This window comes from Schistocerca americana, chromosome 4 (genome assembly GCF_021461395.2).
Source record: "Schistocerca americana isolate TAMUIC-IGC-003095 chromosome 4, iqSchAmer2.1, whole genome shotgun sequence".
Classification (NCBI taxonomy): Eukaryota; Metazoa; Arthropoda; class Insecta; order Orthoptera; family Acrididae; genus Schistocerca; species Schistocerca americana.
In genome coordinates this window covers 191,360,266-191,384,653 of record NC_060122.1, presented here as the reverse complement: position 1 = coordinate 191,384,653, position 24,388 = coordinate 191,360,266, and the positions used below count along the sequence as shown (strand labels likewise).

The window sequence follows — 24,388 nt, the reverse complement described above, 5'->3', positions numbered from 1 at the left end:
ATATTGAATAAAAGTGAGTATTAAGGACCTAATGGATTTAGGTAAGTTACAGTATACGACAACATGAAACTGTATGAAGAGAAAGAGCAGAAGATATTTTTACTGTGTTGGAGAAAAGTAGTATTTGTGGACAGTATATTTTTAGGTTTTTGCTGTGCTGTGATGTTAGTGATTGTGACGAAGTAAGAGGAGATCTACAGAGACTGACAATATATTTTCATATTTTCTAGCTGTATGAGTTGGTGGTGGTTTTGAAAAAGAAAAATGAATGTTGTGGTATTTTGGAATACTGACTGAGGAAGCAAGATAATGAAGTAAAGATGTTATTGGAAGACCTAAGGTATGTTGACAGAGGAAACAAGAGAAACAAGTAAAAATGTTAGTTTGTAATGGTCAAATGTGTAGAGACCTAAAGGAACAAGGTGGCATTTATAGAACTGCATGAAGAAAACCGAAAATTAGTTGCAAACTACGGCGTTCAAACACTTTATTCAACATGTAAACCTCACTACTGATATTCGGATTTAGATTATAACCAGTTCGATATGCGTGCCATCATTGGCGATGACGTGGCTCAAACAAATAGCGAAATTCTGCATCACCCGATGAAGTGTTGGAGCATCGATGGTGTCGATGAGCTCCTTAATGGCTATTTACAGCTGAGCAATGGTTTCGCAGTTATTTCTGTACGCCTTGTCTATAATACAGCCACTCAAAAAGGAGTTCCATGTCTTAAGATCCGGAGAAAATGGCCGCCATTCCAAGCCCATGCCAGTGGCCCCTGGGTACCCCAGAGTCAGACTGCGGTCGCGAAATTTCTCGTCCAGAGCAACAAACACTCTCCTCCTCCGATGAGATAGAGATCAGTCTTGCATGAACCACATTTTGTCGAAGTCAGGGTAGCTTTGGATAATGGGGATGGAATCATCTTCCAAAACCTTCACATACCATTCGATAATCACCGTGCCATCATGATATATCGCTCCAATTATTCCGTGACTGGACAATACACACCACACAGCACCCGTTGAGGGTGAAGCCGTACCATTCGATAGTCACCGTGCTATCAAGGAATATCGCACCGACTATTCCATGACTGGACATTACACACCACACTGTCACCCGTTGAGGGTGAAGACACTCCTCGATCGAGAAATGCGGTTTCTTAGTTCCCCAAAACCGCTAATTTTGCTTATTGAAGAACCTATCAAAATGAATGTGGGCTTCTTCGCTATACCAAGCCATACTAATTCCCGATCGTGCCCTGCGACCAATCGTGCAGTTTGAACGTCCTAACGCAAACCGTTCAGAATTTATGACGATTTTATTTCGTATAGTTCAATAGCTGTACCCTGTAGTGAGGCTATGATAATGAGAGAAGTGAGGAGAAAGATGGTGAGAAGTAGTGATTATGAAAATGTGAAACGTAATGGCAATAATCAGTGAGTCAATCTTCTAATGGATTTGTCGACCCTTGGTTGTTCCCTATCCTTATTGGTCTCTAGTTAATTCGTTCCCTGTGCTTACAGGTGTCGTGCATGATTTATTTCCTGTCCTTATATGTGTCTGTAGTGGGTTAGTAGTGGTTTGTCTTCTGTGTAGTTGGATAAATTAGTACAAATGTTATAGTAGGGGGGTGTGCAGAAATAAAATTCATTTTTAAATCTTTCTTGCTTTAAGTTATTTTAATAGGTTATAATTTGACTTTTACTACTACGCTTATTTCCTTTTTCCGTTTGTTTTATAAGATTTGAGACGTTTTACTTTTACAATTGTTAGGAATATTATTTTTGCGTATTTCTACTGCTACGATTACACTACATGTCAAGTTTTACGTTAACCCTTATTGATGATTGCTAAGACTTTTGTGCTAATATTTTATGAAAAATTGACTTTCATCATTTCAGGGATATGTTGTCAAACAAGGCACTACTCATGTTTCAAACATTTTATTTTGCCTTGTATGGCTAGTTAAATATTGTAAAATATGTTCTATTACGTTTCACGTTAGCCTAGTGGACTTGCCAGGGAGATTACTGTCACCAAAGCACATGCAGTGCCTGAGACGAAAGAAATGAACAGGTGTTAATTATATACTACTGTTTCAACTACAAATGGATTGGACAATGTATAAACTACAATATGGGTCTCGTGTTATAAATGAGCCATCATCAAATGAGTCACTACGAATAATGGATTTGTGATGGCACTTATGAACACATTCCAACTCTCTTGCTGAGTGTCCACCATGTGAGTCAACTACATTACACTCTCACGTAAGAGAAGACGCTAGATAGAGTGTCGGTGGAGGACATGTCACTTAACAGAGTTCCTCTAGTTCCCACATGTGGATTGTTTCAACACTTTCTGCGGATTTCTTCCTCTACACTCAGCGTTGGAAAATCTTGGTTTGTTGTGATGTGACATGTGTATGACAACTGTGTGACTCACTTTCACTTTCCTCCCTGAGCAGAACACTATCCTTCATTTCTCTTGTTAAATCGATTTCACGTTATTCTATAGCTTTTTTTACTTAAATATTTGTTGGTTAAGTCATCCATTTACACATAACTCATAAATAATCTACTGCATTATGTATTGAAAATTTAAAAACGTTTTATTGCATGTCATTCATTGTACTCATACTTTCGTTCAGGATTTCAATTTGTATTTTTCTTTTGTTTCTGTTCTGCGTTAGAATTTGCTGTCTGCTGCTTCAAAAAACTGTAAGTAGCATGCTGACAAAATCTAACCCGTAAAAGAGGGAGACAGGGTATGTAACGTTTCTGGTTCAAGTTTTGATTCTCAAGTAAAGTGATGTAAGCGCTGTTTTCATTCGATGTGTATTTCACATACATACACTGGATATTTCCAAACAGAGGCTTTCGATGGTTGATATGTTACACCCACAGGTTCTGAGTACAAGGAGTGTGGCCTTTAGTTGTTAATAATACTGTCGCTGCATTGAGCATTCTAAGAGCAGCTAGTGAGAGAGTTATGTATTGGCTATTGTTACTGATTGGATGGACATGGCAAATGGATCACAAAAACGAAGATACAGAGAATGATGAATAGTGAATCACGATTTTTGTAAAGGGTAATTGGACAAGTGAAGATTTTTGAGTTATGTGTTGCTGCACTGCTTCTTTGCGCATAATTTGGATCCTTTTGAAACAAGGAAAGTTGTAGTGATTTTTTTATTGGTTTGGGTTAATTAGTTGCACTCAGACGTTTTATCACTAGTTAACCATTTTAGTAATTAGTTTTATGGCAAAGAAATATTTCTTATAACAGGTATTTTTTTGATGATGATTGTAATAGACAGCGAATTTCAGTTATTGCATTAGAGTTTAAACGTCAGTTTCTTTCACTCATTTAACACGTGCAAAATCCTATACCGTCACCTCACGAAAATTTTTATTTTCTGTTTATGTGTGTTGCCCAGTTACATGAAAGTCAAGAAAGACTTACGAACTACATGTTTTCAGAGCAACACTCACCTGGTGGAACAACATGGAATACGCACGGCCGCTGCTGCTGTCCCAAGGCGTTTATAGCCGAGCAATAGAAGGTGCCGTAGTCCGCGTCCTCCTTGAGCTGGTAGTTTCGCCATGTGGGGCCACCCTTCCACTTTATAGACGGTATGTTCTCCACACTGGGGTCCCTCGTAGGCGTCAGGAACGGCGCTGTTTCCATCGATCGGCTGAAGATCCAGCGGTAGCGGTCTGGTGGTGGGACGGCGGCACCGTCACAGTTCAAGTCCAACTGTTTACCAAGGGGTACGGTGTACATCAGAGAATGCTGCCATCGGCAGACTGGTTCGTCTGTACAACAAGAAAGCTGCCTTATTAGTCGCAACACTCCAAAATGTACACTTGTGGGTTCTGAGCATCCTATCTATGCTGTTCAACATACTGAAAATTGTGTATTGGGTAACAAACGCAAATTAATGCAAACAAGAAAGTTAGAAGTGAGCATTATACATTTTTAGATGTGATACCAAGAAATGATTTGAGACGAACATATACAATTACTGTTAGGGAGGGTGAATGGAAGACGCAGATAGCAGTTAATATGTAACGGAAATCGCATTACAAGGTGCCGATGTGACCAATTATAGGTAACTCTGTTTCGAGATATTATGAAATAAATAAGTCAATGGGCATTGAACGAATTCAGTGACGTGTGGCTAGCGTGGTAACAGGACGATGTAGTCTGTTAAAAACTGCGACAGAAAATCTCGCGAACTTAACTGGTAAATTATGGGTGAAAGGCAACATGGTCCACCTGAAACTATGATGGGTGTCTAAACGTAAAAGAGTGCCCAGTATAGTACAGAGTCATGTTGTAAATAACTATCACTAATGTTTCAGCCTCATTTACAATGCAATTCTTCAGGGAATAAGAAGCCCATTGCAACCATGGCCGATACAGTGATAACTTCATTAACGATTATTTACAGTATCACACGGTAGCATACTCAGAAAACTTTCAAGTGAATTGACTCTGCCTGTTGTGTTATGACAGTCATTTCAGTAATGTATGATAACGATGTCAGCCCAAATGAAACACACTTGTCACAATAGAAGGTGTCCATACAGTCGAACCAATACAGAGTGTACCCCACTCTGCCAGCACCGCAGGCATGTATTTCCTAAAGCAAACTATTATAAAGCTACTGAAAGGGGTTTTGCAATAGATTTTGCCAAGTTCAAAATGGTTCAAATGTCTATGAGCAGTATGGGACTTAACATCTGAGGTAATTAGTCCTCTAGAACTTAGAACTACTTAAAACCTTAACCTAAGGGCATCACACACATCCATGCCCGAGGCAGGATTCGAACCTGCGACCGTAGCAGTCACGCGGTTCCGGACTGAAGCGCCTAGAACCACTCGTCCACCACGGCCGGCCCTTTTGCCAAGTATTAGTCACCTTTTGTTGCGATTCAGCAGTGGTTTTTGCAGGTTCTAGAGAACGAGTATGTTCCCGGTTCAACATACGACTTCATTTGGCGACAGATCTGGTGATTTTGCCGGAAAGGGCAATTGTTCTACACAACGAAGAGCACGTTGGGTCTCATCAGCCGCATATGAATGTGAATTTGCTCCACAAAAAAGCACACTTCCGTCCTGTCAATGAAATTCCTGTTACATGGGGAAAACGACCCAAGTAACGTTGTCGACATTGGTTACTGTACCCAACTGCAGCACCACATGTCCCTGCGAATTGTAGCTAATGACCCACCACAACATGAAGCCTGATGAGAGATTTAAAACTTTCCTGGGGTACATATTGTTCCACAAAATTTCGGTACAACTGCCACAGTATTTAGGCGCAGAATCTTCTCGCCATCTTCAGGTGATGCTGGCGGAAACGCACTGAGCTCTGGTATTTAAGGCCCCGCCGGCACATGCGTGGTGGATCCACTTGGCGTTGCGCATGCGCTACTTGAGAGCGTTCTAGTCGGCTGCGCCGCGCACCTTCCGTGGTGATAATGTTCCACGTAGGCTATGTGGATTGCCTAAGATCCACAAGAATAACGTGCCATTACTTTCAATTCTGAGTAATACTGGAGCAGACACATATGACTTAGCACAGTACTTGGCGTTTTTGCTCAAACCAATGGTAGGAAAATGTCCACATCACATACAGAAGTCTAGTCATTTCATCAGTCTAGTCATTCCAACTGCAAAGTAATGACTTTTTGATCAGTTGTGATGTGGGTTCACTCTTTATAAATCTACGTCTTGTGGACTCACTACATCTCATTGGCAATACCTTTGAGCTGGCATTACAGCGCTGTTTGAGCACGCCGTCTCCTCTACATATTCTTTATTTAACAACGCGTTTTGTGAGTAGTGTCGCTATGAGGAGTCCTTTGTCTCCCCCGGTGGCCAATCTTTTTATGGAAAATTTTGAGGAGCGATCACTAGCCTCAGCCACTTTTAAAGCAACTGTATTTTGCCGATATTCTGACGATACTTTTATAGTTTGGCCTCATGGTTTGGATCGTCTGGGAGAATTCCTACAACACCTGAACACCTTACAAGAAAACAAAAAAAGGGCGATGACACACTTTGTCTTTCAGTATACAGGAAGCCTACTCACACAGACCTGTACTTGCAAGCCGCTAGTTGTCACCATCCGGCACAAACGATAGGTGTTTTGAAGATCTGGATTCACCAAGCGCAAGTCATCTCCCACGCCGACAGTTTTCTAACGGAACCGGAGCAAGAGCAGATTGTATTTTGGAAGAATGGGAATTCGCCCCTGCAAGTGGAGAGGGAACTACAGACCTATAAGCGACAGAGCATAGAAGAGGAAGAGGCCTTTAATACGAATGCCTGTTTACCATACATTGGTAACATTTCAGCGCAGATAGGCAGAATATTACGAAAAGAATTGTCTTGCCCTCCTGCAAAAATTTCGTCGCCGTTGGGATCGGCCAAAGACGACCTAGATCTGCGCAAGGCAGGTGTTTACAGGATTCCGTGCGAATGCGGCAAATTTTATACAGGGCAAACAAGGCATACTGTGCAGGACAGCATTGTAGAGCATCAGCGTCATACACGCCTCCTTTACTGTATTTCCTCTGGAAATGTAATGAATTACAAAGAGACAAAAAATGTGGCCAATACGTCCAACTTTTTGAGTTCTATTATTAACGAATCCGTGGAAATACGATTGTATGACAGTACGGCTCTTATCAATCGAGACGGCGGTTTTCAGTTGAATTCGGCGAGGAACCCAGTCATTGAAAACATCGTGTCCTCAATAGCCTTAACACCTGAGATCATCAGTCCCCTAGACCTAGAACTACATAATCCTAAGTAACCTAAGGACAGCACACACATCCATGCCCGAGGCAGGATTCGAACCTGTGACCGGAGCAGCAGCGCGGTCCCGGACATAAGCGCTTAGAAACACTCGGTCACAGCGGCCGGTATGTTTCGGGTCCCTTCGTCTCATTCTTGCATTGTTTATGTTGCATTTGTCATTCCTATTCTACTGTATAATCCTGAAATGCAGTAAATGAATCATGCAAAATGGAATTCACACGTCTCAAAAATGAGATCGACAAGAAGTGCACAATGGCTAAACAGGGATGGCTAGAGGACAAATGCAGGGATGTAGAGGCTTATCTCACTAGGGGTAAGATTGACACTGCCTACAGGAAAATTAAAGAGACCTTTGGAGAAAAGAGAACCACTTGTATGAATATCAAGAGCTCAGATGGAAACCCAGTTCTAAGCAAAGAATGGAAAGCAGAAAGGTGGAAGGAGTATATAGAGGGTCTATACAAGGGCGATGTACTTGAGGACAATATTATGGAAATGGAAGAGGATGTAGATGAAGACGAAATGGGAGATATGATTCTGCGTGAAGAGTTTGAGATGTATGAGACAGGTGAAATTCCCTCAGACTTCAAGAAGAATATAATAATTCCAATCCCAAAGAAAGCAGGTCATGACAGATGTGAAAATTACCTAACAATCAGTTTAATAAATCACGGATGCAATATACTAACGCGAATTCTTTACAGACGAATGGAAAAAGTGGTAAAGCCGACCTCGGGAAAGATCAATTAGGGATTCCGTAGAAATATTGGAACACATGAGGCAATACTGATCCTACGACTTATCTTAGAAGCTAGATTAAGGAAAGGCAAACCTACGTTTCTAGCATTTGTAGACTTAGAGAAAGCTTTTGACAATGTTGAGTGGAATACTCTCTTTCGAATTCTGAAGGTGGCAGGTTTAAAATACAGGGAGCGAAATGCTATTTACAATTTGTAGAGAAACCAGATGGCAGTTATAAGAGACGAGGGGCATGAAAGGAAATCAGTGGTTGGGAAGGGAGTGACACAGGGTTGTCGTCTATCCCCGATGTTATTCAATCTGTATATTGAGCAGGCAGTGAAGGAAACAAAAGAAAAATTCGGAGTAGGTATTAAAATCCATGGAGATGAAATAAAAACTTTGAGGTTTGCCGATGACACTGTAATTCTGTCAGAGACAGCAAAGGACTTGCAAGAGCAGTTGAACGCAATGGATAGTGTCTTGAAAGGAGGATATAAGATAAACATCAACAAATGGGAAAAAGAGGATAATGGAATTTAATCGAATTAAGTCGGCTGATGCTGAGACAATTAGGTTAGGAAATGAGACACTTAAAGCAATAAAGGAGTTTTGTTATTTGGGGAGCAAAATAACTGATGATGATAGAAGTAGAGAGGATATAAAATGTAGACTGGCAATGGCAAGGAAAGCGTTTCTGAAGAAGAGAAATTTGTTAACATCGAGTATAGATTTAAGTGTCAGGAAGTCGTTTCTGAAAGTAGTTCTATGGAGTGTAGCCATGTATGGAAGTGAAACATGGACGATAAATAGTTTGGACAGGAAGAGCATAGAAGCTTTCGAAATGTTGTGCTACTGAAGAATGCTGAAGATTAGATGGGCAGATCACATAACTAATGAGGAAGTATTGAATAGGATTGGGGAGAAGAGAAGTTTGTGGCAAAACTTGACCAGATGAAGGGATCGGTTGGTAGGACATGTTCTGAGGCATCAAGGGATCACCAATTTAGTATTGGAGGGCAGCGTGGAGGGTAAAATCGTAGAGGGAGACCAAGAGATGAATACACTAAGCAGATTCAGAAGGATGTAGGTTGCTGTAGGTACTGGGAGATGAAGAAGCTTGCACAGGATAGAGTAGCATGGAGAGCTGCATCAAAGCAGTCTCAGGGTTGAAGACCACAACAACAACAATATCCTGATCGCCGTATCCCGCCAAGACGCCTTATCAACACCACACTGAGTTGGAACGAGGACGTGTACTAGGGCTGCGAGAAACTCTACGGTCCTTAAGCGATATGGCAGAAAGACTTGGCAGTAGTGTAGCCGCTGTACATGAACGCTGACAGCGGTAGTCACGAGAGTGTACGGCCACAAGAACACTGGGCTCCTAAAAGCCACATTGCACTGCAGAGAAAGAGAGAAGGTGGTCGCGTTCGACGTATGCCTCTGGCGCATCTTAGTGCTTCTGCAGCAGCAATTCGAGCAGCAGTTGGCATCTGAGTGACGCAACGGTTGTTACAAATCGGTTACCTCAACGAGAGCTCCGAGCCAGAAGCACTGTAGCGTGCATTCCACTGACCCCAAATCATGGCCATTTGCGACTTTAGTGGGGTCAAGCGAGAGCTTATTTGAGGGCAGGGTGAAGGTCTGTTGTATTTTCCGATGAAAGCTGGTTCTGTCTCGGTGCCAATGTTGACAGTGTGTTGGTTAGGAGCCCTGAAGAGGGCCGCAACCAACCTGTCTGCGTGCTAGACGCATTGGATCTACACCTCGACTTGAGGTGAGATTACGTGTGACAGAAGGAGCAATCTCGTGTTAACCCACTCACTCTGATTGCTAATTTGTATGCCAATCTAGTGATTCGAGCTGTTGCGCTGCCATTCCTGAACAACAACCCATGGGGTGCTTTCCAACAGGACAACGCTCGCCCACATACCACTGTTGTAACCCAACATGCTCTTCAGAGTGTCGACATGTTTCCTTGGCCTGCTCGATCCCCAGATGTCGAGCACATACGTAACATCAGCGGATGATGACTGAAGTGTCATCCACAAACAGCGTTAACCGTCCCTGTATTGATCAAGTGCAACAGGCATGGAACTCCATCCAACAGCAAGACATGTGACTCTGTACAACACAATGCATGCAAGTTTCCATGATTCTATGCAGTTAGACCAGTTATTAATGTACTAGTTTTTCAAATCTGCAATGGCTTACCTCGCGCTTACATTAATCTGTGATCTTGCAATGTTATTCCTTAAACATGTTACCTACAAATTTGTATTGCTTAAATTTCATTTCTCCACATTAGGAATTTTTTGGTGTTGCAATTTCAAACTGTGTGCTGCAGGATTTGCATTGTTACTAGTTTCAATACTTGTTAGGCACCGGTGATGGTATGGCGACGTAGAGTGAAACACAAGCATCAGTGTGCATTATAGTCGTGGATATTTAACAAGGATCTGGAGAAGGTGAGCAGGGCTTTACTCCTGAAGCTGTTTTCTCAAAAGAACATGAGTAGTGCTGCCGCTCTTTGCGGTATGAAGAGGTCCTCTTTCCACACTGAGGTTGAAGAGCACGATCCGGGTATTTGAATTAACTGACGATTTGGGAACTGGTCCTGAGAGAGGCCGACGGCCAACTTCGCCACGAGCTGTTGAAGGAGCTACTGTTGGCTGAAAATGCCGTACGTAACGTGCGATCTTACAGCAGAGCATCAGCTGTGTAATGTCAGGTGAACATCCAATCGTACACCGTTCGAAAATGGCAGCGAACAATATTGAAATGTTATCCCTAGTGCTGTTCCATGCTGTCGTGGATGCACGTGTTCGTCACGTCGAACAAAGTTTGTAACCTGGAAGGTAAAAGTAGTGCGCCATCAACAATATGTTATCCTCTCTTATGAAGTTAGACCGCCTTTCATTTGGCGATTATGTCGTTATTTCTCTTCCTAGTGTTCTTACAAATGTTTCCCCAAAGTTTCATTGTGTTTCAATCACACGTTTTTCACGAACGCACTTTCAAATAACGACCGTCTGAAGGGCCGAATGTGCTATTCGGGCCAGGAACTTCTGGCATGCGCTTCACACGCCCGTCCACATGGAGACCCAAAGCACGCTCTATTCGCCCACAGCATCGTGGCTGCTTACTCTGCTCTGACCAAGAGGACCGCCCACCACTAAGCTGCTGCTACTCCGGCCACAAACACCTCCTCTCACCACAGCAAGCGCACCGCTGTTCACTCCTCAAGGAACAGCCAACGCCCGCTTACCAGCTCGGAAGCGCCTCTACATCATGACAGGAGCAGAAGAGCGAGCAGTTAAAAGTAGGTGGACAGCGACCGATGTGGAGTGTGCCAAAAGCGACTAATTTTTTAATGTTACAGCAAATTACTGCACCTTCTTAACTATCACATTCCTAAAAGAAGTAAGGTATCCTAGCATAAAGACGTTAAGAGACATTTAATACAACACTGGTGACTGCAGAATATAGCGTATGAAACGAAAACAGTAAGGTACTCAGTGAGTGTTACAGTACCAGACGACAAATCCAGAAGTACGTAGATCGATTCCCAGTCCCTTCTAGGATTTTAAACTGGCACTTGCCACTTCTTTCATTTCTTCAAATGATGGCTGAACTGAAAATTAGCGAGTTTAAAACCGTGACTCCATGTCGACGTTAAACTGGATGCCACTGTACAAAGGACTTGGTAATTCAATTCAAAGTTCGGAGGAAGGCAACGGCTTACCACCTCCAACAGGAGCATAGCCTAGTAAATGATTATGCTGTTGACTCCAACCTTCCGGTACCGCCAGCTTTGCTATTAAGGGGACAATGTACGTGAAATTCGTTGAAATTTGACATTTTCCGATTTCTACTCCATAGTGTACTTGCCACATTCCTGAACATTTTGGTGTACAACACATTAAAATCAGACAATTGTGAGACCTTCAAATAATATTTTGAATGTTGACGCGTAACTATCAAATTTCGTGGTTACCAATACACTGTCACAGTTGAGCAGTCATATCTTGGGTACTACACAATCTAGAAGGCTGCGAATTGCTTCGTTTTGTGCCTACTGCTACGTCTCAGAAGTTGGCATTACGAGTAAACAAATCAGTTCTTTGTTTCTGATACTGGTTTTCGTTGAAAATAGTGAGATTAACGGCTGGAAGACTAACGAACAAAGTAATCGATGAATTACAGGAATATTATGGGAAGGCCATTAGAGATAACTGTGATAATGTAGAGAAGATGAAAAGAGCTGTGTGGAGCACTTTCTTTCATCGAATGTCAACTGATGAAAAGCCATGTCATGCTTTGTGTCCAGCTGCACCAAACACTTGGTGTAAATACAGACGAGCTGAATTTTCTACCACTCTGAATGAATTTGCACATAAACATTCTCATCTTTTGGCAGTAAAGGAGACAATCAAACCTATTTACAGAGATTAGGCATATCCTGAGCTACTATGGAAGTGAAAGTTCTTGGCAGATTAAAACTGTGTGACGGACCGAGACACGAACTCGGGACCTTTGCCTTTCACGGGCAAGTGCTCCACCATCTGAGCTCCCAAGCAGGACTCATGCCCCGTCCTCACAGCTGTACTTCTGCCAATACCTCGTCTCCTACCTTCCAAACTTTACAGAAGGTCTCCTGCGAACCTTGCAGAACTAGCACTCGTGAAAGAAAGTTTCATGTCAGCGCACACTCCGCTGCAGAGTTAAAATCTCACTCTGAAAACAACCCCCAGGCCGTGGCTAAGCCACGTCTCCGCAATATCCTTTCTTTCAGGAGTACTAGTTCTGCAAGGTTCGCAGGAGAGCTTCTGTAAACTTTGGAAGGTAGGAGACGAGGTACTGGCATAAGTACTGCTGTGAGGACGGAGCGTGAGTCGTGCTTGGGTAGCTCAGATGGTAGAGCACTTTTTCCGCGAAAGACAAAGGTCCCGAGTTCGAGTCTCGGTCAGGCACACAGTTTTGATCTGGGAGTTAGTTCCATATCAGCGCGCATTCCGCGGCAGAGTGAAAATCTCATTCTCGATACTAAAGAAGTGTTTACATGGGAAGACCCAGAATGTGAATCAGTCCTTCAATAATGTTGTGTGATGTCGTGTGCCTAAAAATGTATTTGTTGGTCTTATGACTCTGAAGTCAGCAGTGTCTGACGCTGTAATAACTTTTTGTGGTGGGAACAATGAAAGACTGAAGGTTCTGGAAAAGTTTGGGGTAAGATTTACACAGAACACAGCTGAAGGACTGAGGGAACTGGATGAGCTTCGTGTACATGAAGCAGAGTTAGCTGCTCAGCAAAGGACAAAAGAAGCAAGAAAGAAAAGGAGGAGACAAGCACTGGGCTGTTGTGACACTGAAGATGACACAGACTATGGGCCAGGGCAATTATAGTGCATAAAAGACGCAAAAATGTAAGTCTGTATGAGAATTTGTAATTAAAAAGTTTTAAACCTCATTACCTAAGAACTTTTTTTTTTTGCAATAAATGACCCGTTTTCTAACAAAAGTACTGATGGTAGAGACACGAAATTTTCACAGCGTATCAAGTGTGAGATTCAATACATATGGAACTAGAATAATTAAAATATTCAGAGTTGTTTTGTTCATTTATTTACAAAATTCTGTCAAAAAATAAGTGTTTGGAAAAAAAAGATAACATGCCCCACAATACAGTTTTAGTAATCATTCTAGTTCAATGTATCTATAAAGGTGTATTCAAAAATTGTAAGTTGGTGTCTTAAAAATTTCCCAAGATAATGGGTCACAAAATTTGATAATTTCATATTGGCGGCATAGGACATACAATGTCCCCTTAAGATAATATAACATTAATAATTACAAATATTTTCATTTTAGTCCTAACATTCTCTTTCCCCCAGCTACAGAAATATCGTCATTACTTCCAGATGACACACTGACAAAACATGAGCCGGCAGAAGACAACAGACACCTTCTGGAACATCTGCATGTGATAGTAAGTAAGGTATTTTATTAAAATAAAGAACATTCTCTAATTATTTTGTAAGGATGAGCCCACAGCCGTTGGAATTACTGTCCTCAATATAATCCAGTATATATATAGGGGGTTACAAAAAGGTACGGCCAAATTTTCAGGAAACATTCCTCACATACAAATAAAGAAAATATGTTAAGTGGACATGCGTCCGGAAACGCTTAATTTCCATGTTAGAGCTCATTTTAGTTTCGTCAGTATGTACTGTACTTCCTCGATCCACCGCCAGTTGGCCCAATTGAAGGAAGGTAATGTTGACTTCGGTGCTTGTGCTGACATGCGACTCATTGCTCTACAGCACAAGCATCAAGCACATCAGTACGTAGCATCAACAGGTTAGTGTTCATCACGAACGTGGTTTTGCAGTCAGTGCAATGTTTACAAATGCGGAGTTGGCAGATGCCCATTTGATGTATGGATTAGCACGGGGCAACAGCCGTGACGCGGTACGTTTGTATCGAGACAGATTTCCAGAACGAAGGTGTCCCGATGGGAAGACGTTAGAAGCAATTGATCGGCGTCTTAGGGAGCACGGAACATTCCAGCCTATGAGTCGAGACTGAGGAAGACCTAGAACGACGAGGACACCTGCAATGGACGAGGCATTTCTTCGTGCAGTTGACGGTAACCCTAATGTCAGCGTCAGAGATGTTGGTGCTGTACAAGGTAACGTTGACCACGTCACTGTATGGAGAGTGCTACGGGAGAACCAGTTGTTTCCGTACCATGTACAGCGTGTCCAGGTACTATCAGCAGCTGATTGGCCTCCACGGGTACACTTCTGCGAATGGTTCATCCAACAATGTGTCAATATTCATTTCAGTGCAAATGTTCTCTTTACGGATGAGGCTTCATTCCAACGTGATCAAATTGTAAATTTTCACAATCAACATGTGTGGGCTGACGAGTATCCGCACGCAATTGTGCAATCACGTCATCAACACAGATTTTTTGTGAAAGTTTGGGCAGGCATTGTTGGTGATGTCTTGATTGGGCCCCATGTTCTTCCACCTATGCTCAATGGAGCACGTTATCATGATTTCATACGAGATACTCTACCTGTGCAGCTAGAACATGTGCCTTTACAAGTACGACACAACATGTGGTTCATGCACGATGCTCCTGCACATTTCAGTCGAAGTGTTCGTACGCTTCTCAACAACAGATTCGGTGACCGATGGATTGGTAGAGGCGGACCAATTCCATGGCCTCCACGCTCTCCTGACCTCAACCCTCTTGACTTTCATTTATGGGGGCATTTGAAAGCCCTTGTCTACGCAACCCCGGTACCAAATGTAGAGACTCTTCGTGCTCGTATTGTGTATTGTGGACGGCTGTGATACAATACGCCATTCTCCAGGGCTGCATCAGCGCATCAGGGATTCCATGCGACGGATGGTGGATGAATGTATCCTCGCTAACGGAGGACATTTTGAACATTTCCTGTAACAAAGTGTTTGAGGTCACGCTGGTACGTTCTGTTGGTGTGTTTTTCCATTCTATGAGTAATGTGATTTGAAGAGAAGTAACAAAATGAGTTCTAACGTGGAAAGTGAGCGTTTCCGGACACATGTCCACATAACATACCTTTTTGTAACACCCTATATATATATATATATATATATATATATATATATATATATATATATATATATATATATGTGTGTGTGTGTGTGTGTGTGTGTGTATAATGTAACTATATTTACCTGTCATTCGACTTAAGAAAATGAACTCTTTCACGATGGTGGAAGTTCACCGAAAGATGTGTCAGTCGATAATTAGAAAGTTGCGTTTTCCCAAAGCAGAATCATTTTTCATACCCCCCTTTCTTTGAGCAAAAAGTAAAAGGAAATCAATAAAAATAATACACACTACAATCAAAACTCCGGTCTCGTGAACTGAAAAACGGCCTGGAGAGCAGTGTGCTGACCACAAGCACCTCCAAATCCGTCTCCAGTGACGCCTTTGGGTTGAAGATGACATGGCGGCTGGTCGGTACCATTGGGCCGTCGTGGCCTGTTCGGGCGGAGTTTAGTTTAATTTTGGGATCAAAACTGCGAGTATGTAAATGAAACGATTAACGCGGAGACGCATGGGGTTCATGTGAATAGATTATGGTTCCCTCAAATGGGCAGCACTCTTATAAACGTAGAAAACATCTCTTAAGGCGTTGAAAAATTCGTTTCAAGAGGTGAGAGACTGTGACCAAGACACATGAATGACACGCCTATAGAGTCCCAGAATGCTAGCGAAGCATTACGTCGTAGTACAATAGTGTCACAATGGATTCGCGTACACATTCCCGGTCCCCCATGCAAAGTTAAGTTTTCCATGGTTTCGGTTAAGGGCACCTGTCGGTTCTGCCATTCCTGTAGAACGATTTAAAGGCACATAAGGTGTAATGCGGTCGTGATCTGCGATAATAGCCGCCAGTGTTAGTGCGGAAGAAAGCGAGAGGTGAAAGCAGATCTGCAAACTTATGTGGACAACAGCAGAAACGAATAAGCTTTTTCTGAAGGTCCCAAAATACATTGTTTCTTTCATCTCAGCATATGCCTGGCTTGGTCGCCAGCCAAGGCTGTTGAGAACAGTAACCTTTCTTGTATTTCCGAACAGCAATTGGGAAACCGCTGTTCTTTTACGGCCTGAGCTACTTAACAATTAGTTACTTGAACGTATATTATTAAACGTTTATCAATGTATAACAGAAATGTCTGTTTTCTCTTTCTGACATGACACGTGCACCAGTTCATGAATATGCGGTCCGTGGATATCAACAAATCAGTCGATGGCCGGGAGAATTTTTTAGTCACTTTGTCAAGAAAATCAATGCATATTATTATATTGAAATGAATTTTAATTTTATAACTCAATTAGCAGCTCTCAAGGACTTCTGTATGAGTTTCTGTCAAATGCTAATCATGTGTGGATTGAGGCAATATTGAATCTAAACACTAATGTTATTAAGCTCTTGCACGTTAATTTGATTGTACAGAGTTATATATCAATTAAGAACATTTTGGACTTAAAGTGTTGGTTTATATAGTAAGCATTCGCTAAATTAGTCAATATTGCAATTCATGTTAATCTGCAGCTTCTAGAAACAAAAAAAAGAAAGGTTTGAAATACATTTATTCAAAAAAATATAGCAAATAATAGGTGAACTAATAATATCTCTGCTCGAAGACATTGCTTGACAAGCAAATGTTTGAAATGTATTAATATTAAGTCAGAAAATATCACAAGTAGTTCTACCTCTGGCATAGGAATGTGCTGAGTTTTACAATTACGTTTGATTAAGAGGAACCTCTTTGGTCATAAGACAAACTTACACAAAATCTTGATTTATTTATTATTTATTTTTTTATGAGCAATACAATGAATCTGCTTCAAAATAAGCGTTGCTAGAAATATAATCATTCAAATATACGAATTATAAAGAGAAAACGACATATTTACGAAGTTTGTGGCGCTGGTTTCTGGTGATACGATCCTGTACACCGAATGCAAGTGGCCTTACCCATCACAACGTAAAGGAAGCTACTATGGAATTTAGAAACAACATTACCACGTGGTGACTGTGGCAGGAATTGAACGTGCAATATTATTGTCAAACTGCACTGTTGCTGCTAAATTCTGGTAAAAGTCGTCGTATATGTTACTTAAGCTTTCCGTAGGTTGGTGATGATACAGATCAAGAATAATGAAATTCATTTCTGGAATTTGATTTGCGTTCTTCATTTCTGGTTGATGAGCTACCGGTTACGATCTTCCATTTTGATAGTTGCATCGAATGATTTGCCTTAAGGCATCGTGTTCTGTTGCAGCAACTACCCAACTGCGACAACTGCACCCGTTATCCTACATAATTAGAGCTACACATGAACCCAACCAAAATTAACTTTCCCAGGAGTACGTCGTTATCCAGAGACAACACCATTTATCTCAATAAGGGCTGGACAATTGTTATCAGTATGGTAAGTACTGATAACAAATGTCTAGCCAATACAGAGGTAAATGGTACGGTGTCTTGTTGACAACGTACTCCTGACAAGTAGAATGTACTAGAGGGAGCTGTAGAGGAAGACAGTAATTGGAATATATCCAGAAAATAATTGAGGACCCAGGCTGCAAGTGGTACTCTGAGATGAAGAGGTTGGAACAGGAGAGGATTTCGTGTCGGACCTGTCAAAAGACTGATGACTTAAAAAACAAAACAAAATATAAGTACCTACTTGCAGTTATCGATCTGAATTTTGTGCCAATACTTTAAACAAAAACTTCAATGTTCAGTTGTGAGGCAACTTACGCATAATGGTCAGCGGCAGTGGAGGACTCTCAGTGTCTCCAACTGCATTGGATGAGACGCAGGAGTAATTGCCTGCCATTGTGCGGTTGATGGCGTTCAGACGCAGAGTGAACGACTGGATGAGCGGTCCCCTAGAATGAATTTCCTCTAGCAGGCGACCCTGCAAAAGGAAACGAGCAGCACACCGTTACGTTAGATTCAGCTTAATGTACTTCTGGGCGTTCGGACAAAACAATACATTTTAGAGTCCTTCTCAGCTGCCGTTATCGATTGAAAGTGTCAGTTGTGTTACTGAATAGCGCCGTTCTCTCCACCTCCATGCCTTCAGCTTTAACTCTTATAGGTCAGCAGCATTCAACCCACTCAAGAGAGCTTAGATTTTCAAAAAGTATCACTATGTTACGTGAACATTACAGCGGGGAGTATTAATATTTACGAACGATGAGGGGTCAGACAATATTGGAACTTTTGTATAGATTTCCCTATACCGTTACCACGGAGTTCGTAGTTCATGACTGGTCACCGTGAGCGAGACAGTGCCTGGACAAATGACTTACTCGCTAACTAGGATCGCACTCATTCCTCGGTATTTTGTGTGGCTTTAAACCAGCTGCTCCCTGCAGCTACCTGGATGTCTTCATTCTATTTAGGTCTCTATTTTCATGGCAAAGAAAAAAAGATTTGGCTCCTGGATCACATCTTAAATACTTCTGTATTGAATGTACCCCATTAAAACACAACCAACATCTGATGATTCACATAATGGAAAAGACGTAGTGTCTATCAGGATGTCTTCATTCTATTTGTGTCTGTAGTTCCGTATTAAAACAATGATCGGAGATACAAGTTGTAATGGTACTTGAATTACGTAACCATTATGGTACCTCACCTGAACCTCTCGATACCAGTAATATTCTACTGTATTTCTGTTAACTACTTAACATATTTCTGAGACAACATTCAGATTTGATTTCATTTTTGATACATCGATATGTTTATATTGCAATGATATTATTCTTATGTGTATTCTTTCTTTTGCCACTATGATCTTTGACGTACTTGTAACTCTGATTTTTGTGCGCGTAAGCGATTATTAGTTGGTTGTTGAGTTGTTAGAGAGAGTCAGACCTTGAAAAAGTCAAGTGTTGGACGTCATGTTGGAAAGACGCATAACGTAGTCCGCTTATAAAATGTGAACTTTAACAGTGACTGTGAGAGAGATGTTTTCAAGTATGTTTTGTATTGTGAAGTGATGTTTTGTGTTTACGTGATATTGCAATAAAAGCAATTAAAAGGAAGTGTGACTTAATTTCGGAGTGCTGTTTTTTTTCCACATCACTATTGTGGTAACTTTGAAAGGTTTAATCTCCAAGAATGATTTGTGAAGCGCATCTACAAAACTTTTGAATATAGCAGAATAAAACCTAGGCCTCTTTGCATCCTAGCTTGGAATCATAACGACCTAGATTTTCGACAACTGAGCCGTGATTTTACGACCAAACCAGCGTGGGAAACACGAAAAGATGAGTGCATATTTTTTTGGTTATTACATGAAATGGCTTTATTAACTGTGCTCTAATGACACCTGCCACATAATATGACTGTTGTTGCCCGAAAATGCAGTATTTAGCAGCGTGAGCAACACCACTATCATTATTAACTGCTGACCTTTGTCGTGGTAGGGTTGTTAGAAAGTGGAACTTACTTTAAATGTTACTATACTGAATGTACGCAAGTAAAAGACGGCCAACATCTGATGATACACACAATGGAAATCAGGCAGTGTGTATATTTGCGCTGCATCGACCAAGAGGAAACGTTCACAGATACTGTCAAGCACGTAGTCTGCACAGACAAATTAACCACGGAAGTCTATACAGCACGACATAATCTAATAGGCATATAGAACCACCACGAATTCACTAACGTTCCACAGTAGTGCTTTCATTCAGTACCATTTGAAGTTTATTTGCGTCTCCGTGAAACTGAAATAAAGTTTTGGACATTAGAGAGAAATAGTTTGTGTCCTAAGACGTGTCTTTATTTTTATACCACAGCTAAAGTAAGTGAACATTGATATGAGCACAATATGTGAGTTAACAGTTATAACATTCACGATTAATTTGTAACTTTTCAATATACTCTTTATCTTTGTTCGTAAGTTTTCCCCACCTTGACACATGGTCATTCATACACCTACAGTCATGCTCCATCACCCACTGACGCAAAGAACACTTCAAAGACTGCACTTGTTCAAAACGATGTCCCCGATGACTTTCTTTGAGTGGGCCGAACTGATGGGTCTGATGAATGATATGATGAACACGTTGGATGTTGTGTGAGGTGATTGCAGTCACTGGCTGACCGCTGCGTGTTTCATCAGCCAACGGTGTTTCTGCTTCAGCTTCGCTACTGCAACGAATCAATTGTCTAACGGTGCTAACGGCCACTGTAGCATATCTGTATACATTCTTCAGCTAACCTAGGGTGCAATTGGGTGTTTCACCTTCTGCAGTACGGACTGAAATCACAGAAAGCTGTTTTACTCGTCCGTCAGTGAGGGCTACTTCGTAAACTTACATAGTGCTGCAAACGTTTTCCTTCAGAACGCTATTACTGTAACAAGCTGTAGGAGGAGGTTTGCGGAAGCCCGTCAACTACATTTCCAACTTAATGATGAGGGAAAATGGTAGCAGAGTTTCGTATCTACTTTCCTTCTGGTACACAGTATGTTCAGGGTCGTCAGAAACTGTCTGAAATGCTTGTAAGGGTATCGCACGCTAGGTTGTGTTGAGAAATAACTGTTCACAAAAAAAGTCGATACGTTGCCGCGTTTTTGAGTTAATTAGCATTAAAGTTAGCCAATCAGGGCGCGACCAACGGTGAAACCAAACGTGTTCTTCGTTTTGTTTCCTAAAACCGAACAAGAGAGCGATATAAAAACTGAACACCGACTGTAGTAAGGATCGAACCCAAGCCCAGTGCTGAGCGGTCACGTGCGCCATCATGTACGCTATGAGAACAGCTGACACTGTTTCTGGCGGGTCGCTTCAATTTGCGCGTGCAGCGGTCTGATTGGGTAATTTCAGTACTAATTAAGTCGGAAACGGCGCTACGTAGTGAATTTTTTTCTTAAAATTCTCGCCACAACCTACGCCGTGCAGACGGTTTCTGGCCACCCTGTACAAACGTACACCCTGTAAACTCTTCGGTCGCCCGTATACAGGTGTGGGGGATGTCAGGGAGAGCAGCAGCAGTAAACTCTTGTCAGCATTTGCGAGGAGCCACCCAGCTTCATCGGTACACACAAGAACACATGCGCGCACGCACACACACACACACACACACACACACACACACACACACACACACACACATACTCACACAACTACATTCATATATTTAGCGCTACCAAGCTCTACCAGTCACAGCTTTTAAAAGCAAAACATCCAAACAGTACGCTCTTCCTAGAACCGGCCATCTTTTTCCCTGTACCCCCAACGTGATTCCAGGAACGACTGTTGTAGGTACTATTCGATATTGGCACAGACTTTGTGTGGACCCTGAAGCTGAGTACCACAACGCTATTTCTACGTCAAGATTTTTTGTGCCATACACACATCAAGAAAAAGTTTTGCATCACCTCGGTTCCCAGAACTCCTGAAAACAGACGTTGACTGTGGATATTGCTTCACAGACATAGTCCATTTGACTGTTCAGAGATGTCACTAAACCCGACCAGACATGTAAACGACTATGGATGAGCAACGCATATTGGACGGAGGGGGTGCGACAGCCAATCAGTTCCAGTCATTCCACCAGGAAAGAGGTACACGGCTCGTGTTGTCTGTAGGTCAACCATGGCTAGACGGTGAATAACGCTGTTCGATTACGTTCACATTGTTACTTTGTGCCAGGAAGGGCTTTCAACAAGGGAAGTGTCCAGGAGTCTCGGAGTGAACCAAAGCGATGATATTCGGACATGGACGAGATACAGAGAAACAGGAACTGTCTGGCATAACTCGCTCAGACCGCCCCAGGGCTACTACTGTAGTGGAAGACCGCTAAATACGGATTATGGCTCCGAGGAACCGCGACAGCTACGCCACCTTGTTGAATAATGCATTCGTACAGCCACAGGATGTCGTGTTACGTCTCAAACTGTGCTCAATAGGCTTCATGATGCGCAACTTCACTCCCGAAGTCCATGGTGAGGTCCATCTTTGCAACCACAATAACATGTAGCGCGCTACAAATGGTCCAAACAACAGACCGAATGGACCACTCAGGATTGGCACCACGTTCTCTTCACCGATGGGTGTCGCATATGCCTTAAACTAGATAATCGTCGGAGACGTGTTTGGAGGCCACCCGATCAGGCTGAACGCCGCAGACACACTGTCTGGCGAGTGCAGCAACGTGGAGCTTCCCTGATGTTTTAGAGTGGCATTGTGTTATACCGATGTACGCCGCTGGTGGTCATGTAAGGCACCGTAACGGCTGTACAATATGTGAATGCCATCCTCTGACCGATAGTGCAACCATATCGGCAGCCAATTGGCGAGGCATTCCTGGACAACAATTCGCACCACCGTCGTGCACATCTTGTAAATGACTTCTTTCGGGATAACGCCATCGCTCGACTAGAGTGGCCAGCATGTTCTCCAGACACGAACTCTATCGAACATGCCTGGGATAGATTGAAAAGGGCTGTTTACGGACGACGTGACCCACCAACGACTCGGAGGAATCAACGACAAATCGCGCTTGAGGAGTGGGACAAACTGGACCAACAGTGACTCAATGAACTTGTGGATAGTATGCCACGAATAATACAGGCATGTATCAATGCAAGAGAACGTGCCTACTGGGTATTGGAGGTACCGGTGTGTACAAACAATCTGAAGGTCTCGCTGTATGATGGTACAACATGCAATTTGTGGTTTTCAGGAGTGATAAAAAGGGCAGAAATGATGTTTATTTGATCTCTACACCAATTTTCGGTACAGGTTCCGAAACTCTCGGAACCGATGTGATGCAAAACAGTTTTGATGTGTGTAGTTCTCTTATAATACCAGAACATATTATTGGCACTTCTCGTGTAATCTACAATATAAGTACACTTGGTGACGACTGTGGTTCCATCACTGTACGCCGCGCAGGGTAGTTGCGTGGTCTTTGGCGCCTTGCCACGGTTCGCGCGGCTATCGCAGTCGAATATTCGAGTCCACTCTCGGTCATGGGTGTGTGTTGTCCTTAGCGTAAGCTAATCTATGTTAGATTAAGTAGTGTGTAAGCAGTAGTGTAAAAAAAAAAAAAAAAAAAAAAAAAACGCTCGAAGTAAATCGGTCAAGTAGTGTGTAAGCCTAGGGACCGATGACCTCATCAGTTTGGTCCCTTACGAACTTCCAACTACTTCCCAAATTTTCCGTTACTGTACCATGTACAGGCCATCTGAGGGCCAATACACACTTATTATATCATCTACTCACAGGTAGTCTTTTAGAGCCTGATAAAAACAAAACAGCCAGTGACTGTTGTTAGGTTTTTGTATCCGCACATGCCGAGTTACGCTAGTTACAATACTATGTTCTTTAACTTATCTTTCCGGTTATTTGCATATCTAGTGAGTGGCATGGTTATCCTTTGTCCAACAGTCGTTCACTGTGCGGCGGCACTGTTACACCTATTGGCGAGAGAGTTGTGACGTCAAGCAGTACATTTCAGTACGTGTCTGTTACACTGACAAGATAGAGTTCTGTGTAGAGTGAAATGAAGAAATTGATTACATATGAAGTGAAATTTATAAATATGTGCTGAGTTTCTACATGTATATGTTGAATAAAATCAGAGGGCACCATTTCTGAAGGTGACGCTACATTCAGAGAAAAGAAAGTGCCTTTCGTTTTTGATCCTGAGGTCGAAATGTCACAATAATAAATAGTAAATAGGGTCACGTGTTTTAGCTCTGAAAGAGAAGGCATCAGTATAGTGCCACTCACCTTGTAATGTATAGGCGGGTATCATTATACTGGGCTGAATCAAGGAGAGGACTACGAGGTGTGTAAAAACATCTTCGCAGAGATACATACCGATCACAACCAGCAGTTTTATTCTACAGCGGCGATTCGAAATTCAATAGGAACTACGTTAAATAATTGTGGAACTTCACTACTGCAAACTCATTTCCACATTGAACTGAGTCCATAGAGTAGAAAATATTACCTAATTCTGGAAAAGTTGAACATTTTAATTTCGCGTCCATCTCTTCAGTGCGCAATGTGTTTTATGAACTTCTGATGATCCAATAACATCTTTATTTGAAAACCTAAGTCAGCAAACACAGGACGACAATTAACAAGTAAAGAGCAGCACTCATCCAAGAAAACCTACTCATAAGGGATGCAGTGCTGAGACTCACGAAATCAAAAACTGTTTCAGCGAACTTATACTGTTGTATCAAAAGTAAA

The 24,388-nt window shown here is 42.1% G+C and overlaps 1 protein-coding gene across 1 annotated transcript in view; it reads right to left on the bottom strand.

Annotated features, from left to right (window-relative positions):
* Positions 1 to 24,388, bottom strand: part of LOC124612977 (B-cell receptor CD22-like) — a 115,828-nt gene that overhangs the window by 52,993 nt on the left and 38,447 nt on the right. The window contains exons 6-7 of the mRNA XM_047141505.1: positions 17,919 to 18,078; positions 3,501 to 3,824 (exon numbers count right to left, since the gene is read on the bottom strand). Of these exons, the coding sequence (XP_046997461.1) occupies positions 3,501 to 3,824; positions 17,919 to 18,078 (484 nt within the window). The remainder of the gene's footprint in view (positions 1 to 3,500; positions 3,825 to 17,918; positions 18,079 to 24,388) is intronic.